General features: G+C 33.7%; 1 protein-coding gene across 1 annotated transcript; it reads right to left on the bottom strand.

Moving 5' to 3' along the window:
• Positions 1-2,710: 2,710 nt before the first annotated feature.
• Positions 2,711-5,732, bottom strand: LOC126729188 (F-box/LRR-repeat protein At3g58900-like). The gene is made up of 4 exons (XM_050434876.1): positions 5,563-5,732; positions 3,523-4,534; positions 3,269-3,424; positions 2,711-3,177 (listed from the first exon to the last, which is right to left on the bottom strand). The coding sequence occupies exons 2-4, from the start codon at positions 4,516-4,518 to the stop codon at positions 2,833-2,835; spliced, it is 1,497 nt and encodes a 498-aa protein (XP_050290833.1). The 5' UTR covers positions 4,519-4,534; positions 5,563-5,732; the 3' UTR covers positions 2,711-2,832.
• Positions 5,733-7,279: the final 1,547 nt, after the last annotated feature.

Here is a 7,279-nt window from a genome sequence, read left to right on the forward strand (position 1 = left end):
ATCCGACTTGCGGGCCTATACCCGGCTTGTTTAATAAACGGGTTTTTTTGTTGCTGGGCTTGTCGGCGACGATTTTCTTGGATCTTGTTTTCTAGGCTTGGTTTTGGCTGTGGTGGCTTGGGTGAGTAGTCAGTTTTGGGTGCTTGAAGCGTTGAAGCTTGGGTGAGTTGCTAACTTGGGTGGCTTGGGTGAGTTGCCACCAGTCACCGATCTCTATTTTCATTGAGTGCTTGAAGCGTTAAAGCTGGTGCTTGATCGCTTAACGGAGCACTTGAGGGAGGGCGGTGATAGGGCTTGACCGACGGTGACAGCTTGGGCCGACGGTGAGATTGAGAGCCAGTGAGAGTGAGTGGGAGAGGAGAGTGGGCGACTGATGAGTGACTAAGTGTGTATTGTGAGATGAGAGAGGGTTAGTTTTAGGGTTTATAAGTGTGTATATATATATATATATATATATATATACACACACACACATATATATATATATATAAGGGTTTTTTTTGTAATTGTATTAACTTATAACCGGGTCGGGTTTTTATCAAAACCTAGACCCGACTTGGACCTGTTTCGGGTTTTTTTTTAAAACCCAAACCTAACCCTATTTTTTATCGAGCCAAGTAAAACTCGACCCATTAGGGTCGAGTCAAGCCAGGTACTCACAAGTCGGGTAACAATTGCCGTCCCTACTTCTAGACGAGGCGCTAGACGACAAGTGTCAAAGAAGAAAAAATGGGAAATGTGAAAGGGTAGGAGAGGAATTCTACTATTTATAGGCAACAAAGCTGGTCATAGGAAACGACACAACCAACTAGAAGAAGCCACTTGGTACTTTTCTTAAAGGACGAAACGACATGACTAATGAACTTCAGGATCGCGCCACATGTCAACAATCAAAGGTAAAATTCAAAAATTCAAAAAAAAAAAATGATAGACAAAACAAGGACAAGGGAGCAACTGATGGTGATAAACACAAGTATTGCTTGTCCTTGTGTCGTTGTCCAAAGAAAGCCACACTTATATCAGCTCGTCCAAGAACGAGAACATACAAAGACACTCATCCATTGACGACCGAGTTATACAGTGAAGGGAGCTCTCCATAGACGAGTTTATCTACAAACGACAAGTACATGGGCCAACAAAATATACTTGATGAGGTTTGTGGAAAATCTTCCATTAGATTCACATAAACAAAATACAACACGTTGCTTGATACGTGGAAGGAATTCCACGTACTACGCTCTATATAGCCCATTTTCTTTATCTATCACCAACATCACCCATGATGGTGATGGATCCAAGTAAGTAGACCCACATCTAACTCTCTATAAAAGGGGTAAATCTTATTCATCCAAGGTAAGTTCTAATCATTCACTATTTTCCATTCTTGTGTCCTAGAGAAAAATTGACTTAACCGTTAGAGGGTCTTTGGCCGAGTCACACTGATTACCTTTGACATCCTTCTCTTTCTTTTCAGAATTCACAGCCATTACCAAGTCCGAAGTATTTCAACTTACTAATTTTCATGCATCATCAACAATCATTTACCTTTGTGTTAACCCGTAATCTCTTTTCCAATGAAAGCTTTCAATTTATCCTCCCCAAGTCTAATTTCATACACCTTCATCCATTTATGAGGCGTTTAGTTTGTTGTAATGTGTCTTTAATATGATGCATATTACGATGATGTGACATTAAGATTTTTGGTTTATTTTATTTTTTCTAACATTATCATAATCTAAAATTAATTACAAAATATATTATATCACATTAATCTCATCACCTTTCTAAATAATATAATGTTGTATTCTTGTATAGAGATTATATTAATATAAAATTACAATAATGTAATATTACAGTGTAATGTGACCTCATGGCGAACCAAATGCCCCCTTATTTGTTTCTTTTACTACCCCAACTGAGTGATTGCATTCACAAAATCCATATGGCAGTATGTTAGTCTTTTTGGTCTTTTCACTAGAAGATTCTGCCATAATTTCTTTGAGCAATTACATTTTAAAGTTGTTCAAGCTTCTCTCTTGTTACATCTTTCTAGAAGACCTGTTCCAAGATCAGTATCTGCCTTATTCTATCTCTTTAAATGCCAATTGTTGAAATGAATATGATTTGTATGAAGCATTGCATTTTTCTTTCAGATCCTTAAGTCCACCCAATCTATAGTGGTTATCACCCCTAGTTTCTCCAATGCCTAAACTCTTTTAAAGAAGAATAATGGTTGAAAGAAATATCCACTTCCTAGTATTTCCCCTCCTCTCCATTGGCCAAAATATAAAGAGAAGAATAAAGGAGACGGCACTTTGCACTTAGTAGAAACTAGAGCAGCACGTTTAAGAGATATCTTACTCTATTTCTGGCCAAGGAAACATAAAAAGCAATTTAAGCTGCATATTGTAGGTTTGAAACTTAAGTAGGTGTTTCAATATCCCAAAAAACCAATATAATGAGAGGAGTTGGGACTTGACACACCATAGATCTCCCTAGGACAAAAAGAACCAAACAATAAAAATCCTAGAGTATTAGAATTTATTCTACCTAATGGTAGATCCACATCCAGGCACCTTTAGGAGCACGACAACCATTACGTAATATGAACTGTGAGCCTAGATGTTCAAGGGAACAAACATTGCATTACATGTCACAAGGGTGACACCTGAAGCTCTCAAAACATATATAACTGTATAGCTTGAAGGAGTTAAAGCAACCAACACATTACTTGAAGAGTCAAAGAAAGAGAATCACAAACTTTGGCAGGATGACAAAGGCAAAAGGTAAATTAGGAGGTTAAAAAATATGCCATAATTTTCCATGTGTCAATTAGCTGCAATTTGGAAACTTGAGAGCGGTGATCTGTATTTGATTGAAACCCAAAAAGAAATCTACTGCACAGCTCATTGACCCTCTAGGGAACAACAGTATCTGTTTATAAATTTCCTTTTGCTTCTTTAAGCCCCCCCTGGATTTGAAATGATAATCATCACAAACAATGACAATCCTCTCCAAAACTGATGCACTTTCAAGAAAAATCTTTACTGCATGCATCTCTTTTTCATCTCCACGAAATTCAGAAATTTCAATAGTCTTGAGGCGTGTCACAAAACATTTAGGCACTTTATCCAATACCCAATCATAGTTTTTATCATATCTGGGTAGGCAGAACACCTACATGGTTACCAAACACAAAATTAGCTACAGTAGTAATTTATAAGAGGTCGGGACACTGTAACAAAAGTTGCAGTTCAAACAAAGTTACCATTTGAAAATCAAGAAAGTCAAGACAAGGAGAGTTTTGGAGTATGGTTTGTACTGCTCCACAAGTAAACAAGGATTCCACACTTTCCAAGCTGAGTCTGGTCAGTTTGTAAAATACAGGCACATGGGCAAATAACTCTTCTGCATGATTCAGAACCTATGATAACAGAAAACATCTCAACAAGTTTCAAGTGAATAGAAATGACTGCTACAAAGGGATATATTTATTCATGTGATTAGCAGTTGGGAACATACCTCAAGAGTACCATTAGATACTGTTAGCTTTTCCACACTACTGAGCCCACTAAGAAGCTTATAAACACGATGAGCATCTTGGTAACAATCTACTTCATTTCTTTCAAAGACTTGAATAGACACATCAACTATTGAGGATGAGTTGTAGAAGCAATAATCATTTATGAGTTCACCATCAAAAGAAAAAGATTTCAAACTAGTTCCAAAAATCACAACTTGACAACCATTAAAATCGTTCTGATCATCTGCGTCAGCATTCAGGTCATCTTTATCATCATTTTCACCATACTTTTCAGTGAATAAGTATCTATCACTTATGAACAACCTTTGAAGCATTGGAGAAGAGATACAAACAGTCTTGACATTTTTCCAAATGCAGTCAACTATAGATAAGTTCTCCAGGATTGGGCAACCCATAAAGAGCTGTTGGGTTGAATGATCATCAGAAAATATAACTTTCCCAAGAGTCAATATCTTGAGACTAGAAAAGCAAATACTTGAAGGGAGCTTGAGAGAGTGGAACATGTGAAGTGTCAATACTTCTAATGATTCACAAGTAAATAAGCAAGGCGACAATGCTAACAATTCCTGAAAGTTTCTAAGATACAGATTTAACACTTGAACCTTATGCTTCACAACAGAACAAATCCACGAGTTAATATGAGATGTATCATATTGCACGTTACATGACAGAGAGAAGTTTTTTATATTTGAAGGATCATGAAGTGCAAGCACTCTTTCCACAAATTTCATAAACATCAACCTCCTATCCAGTGCCCCTTCATCAAAATCAAGTTTGGGGATGGATGTCCATAGGTATTTCCATCTTTTTGATAATATGCTCGTTTGGATAGCATTTTTGGTTGAAAGGTATGACAAAATGTGCTGAAGAATTGGGTCTGGTAAATTGTCAATTTCCTTTCTGCTCTTATTAGCATTCTGTTTCTTTCTGAACTTTTGTTTCTTGGCCTTGTCCAAGGGAAAACTTACATCCATAGTATTGACGATTCTCCTACACCACATAACCCGTTGTCAAATTAGTCTTTAGATGTCATAACAGCACCTTTGTTCATTCTGAAAAGAGTTCCAGAGAAGGATACACTTTTGCGTATGCCATTGAAATATTGACCCATAAAATAATTTTCAGGAACGTTTTGTGAATCTAACAAAGATACTTTGCAACAACAACAACTACAATAACCAAGCCTTTAGTGAATGTCATTGGCATTGCTTGCGCTCGTTTATGAGGAGAACCTGGGTTTGAAGCCCTCTTCCTCCATTGTTATAACTATCAAATTATATAAATATATATATATATATATATATATATTTCCTAAAAAATTTTAGTTGGCTATAGATGTATTCTTTTCCACAATTTTATTTTAATCCATTTGTTTCGATAAAAAATCATGTGTAAAAATAGCTTTTTGCATTTTTTAATGTTTGGTAGTATAAAAAAAATGAGTAAAAATGAAAACTATCTCTAATAATCATAAAAAGTATAGCTTACTTTTCATAAGTTTTTATCTACTAAAATTTTTAAGAGATCATTCTCTAAAACTCATTTAAGATTGCTACCAAATGAAAATGAGATAGTTTTATAAAAAATATTTTTCAAAAAATGACTCATTTTCTAAAAAACATTAATGTCAGAACAATTTTGACAAACAGATCCAATTAATCCTCAACAACCATAGATGCTTATTAATTATATATATATATATATATATATATATATATATATAAATGGAAATCTTCAACATTCTGAATCCACCCAAATTTTTTTTTCTTTCTAATATTTTCTGTGCTTCTCTTTCCTCAAAACAAAATGGAAGAAAAACTAAAGCAAACCTAAAATACTAATCCCTCACCACCATGCATTTACCGATTATCCAGAATACCCATAAAGTTTCCAAGTCCTAAACTTTCTAAGCAAAGTGAGAAAAAAATTCACTCAACATTACCATCAAAACTAAGTTCAGAGACCCACATAGCGATTCTTATTCATTAGCGGGCAAAAAAAAAAAAAAAAAAACTGACCTGAAATGAAGCAGTCTTATTTGTGGTTCTGAAAGTTAACCCAGTTCCTGAAAAACACAAAATGAGTCAAAAAAATATGTTGGGTTTGGATTGATTTTTTTCACTCGAACCCCAAGTTGGGAGTATCTTTCACAGAAATCTGTGTCTTTATTTGGGTTTTTTTTTTTTTTTTTTTTGCTGAATTTTATTTGGGTTTATCTTTAGCTTTTGAAGTGCGGGAGCAAAAATATATATTAGAGGTTGAAATTTATTAAGACGAATTATAAATAAGAAATAAAAAAGTTGTATAAAATTACTCCATGTTCTATAAAACTTCCCACTACTCCATTACGCAACTAAAACTACCCCATGTTCCTAATAAAAAAAAATAAAAAAATACCTCATGTTTTTAAAATAAATAAAAAAACCTACATACAAAGGAGCCTCATTTAAGCGCAAAGTGCATTTAATGAGACTAGTACTATTGTAAGGAGATATTGACGTGTTGTGTGGTTACTAAAACATGATGACTGTGATTTGTCCCTTTAAATTGTTTTGAAACACATTGATGCAGCATCTATACTACTCCCTCCGTCCCATTTTGTTTGTCCTGTTTGAAAAGTCAAATTTTTTAAGGGAACATCATTTATTGTCTTGTCTACCTTTTAAAAATGTATAAGTTTCCAAAACTACCCTTAAATAAATTTATCAAAAAATTAAATTATTAATAAAATAGGGGTATAATAGGAACATTAGTAAATTAATGACTTTTATTTTTAGAAATAGGACAATATTTTGGGACATCTCAAAATGGAATAGAGGACAAACAAAGTGAGACGGAGGGAGTACTATTTAGATCTTTTTTTTATAATTTATTTATGGTAGTTATCATTTTTTGTTTAAGCCCCCTAGATTACGATATTCATCACAAACGATGACAATCCTCTCCAAAATTGATGCACTTTCAAGAAAAATCTTTACAGCATGCATCTTTTCTTCATCTTCATGAAATTCATAAATTTCAATAATCTTGAGGTGTGTCACAAAACATGTGGGCATTGTATCCAATACCCAATCATAATTTTTATCATATCTGGGTAGGCAGGACACCTACATGGTTACCAAACAACACAAAATTAGCTACAGTGGCAATTCATAAGTGGTCAGGACACTATAACAAAAGTTGCAGTTCAAACAAAGTTGCCATTTGAAAGTCAAGAAAGTCAAGACAAGGAGAGTTTCGGATTATGGTTTGTACTGCTCCACAAGTAAACAAGGATTCTACACTTTCCAGGCTGAGTCTGGTCAATTTGTAAAATATAGGCACATGGGCTAATGACTCTTATGCATGATTCAGAACCTATAATAATTGAAAACATCACAACAAGTTTCAAAAAAATCTACATATCCACAATAAGTCTGCCTAATATTTTAAAATTTTAAAAAACCAAAGATTAGGCCTTCAAAAAATTCTTATTATCCACAATAGGTCTACTTAATATTGTTTTTATTTTTACAAATAACCTGATATATATCAACTAACTTTTTAAAAATTTTATACATAATTTAAATAATATAAAAGGGCTAGTAATATATTAATTAAGATTTTTTTTAATATAATAATTAAGTAAAAACATCATTAACAATAAACATAAACATGAAAAAATTATTTTTTTAATTTGACAAACATGTGTTATTATTTATTTAAATAGAAGCATAGAAAAATACGAAAATTTCA

The sequence above is a fragment of the Quercus robur genome, chromosome 5 (genome assembly GCF_932294415.1).
Source record: "Quercus robur chromosome 5, dhQueRobu3.1, whole genome shotgun sequence".
NCBI classification, from domain to species: domain Eukaryota; kingdom Viridiplantae; phylum Streptophyta; class Magnoliopsida; order Fagales; family Fagaceae; genus Quercus; species Quercus robur.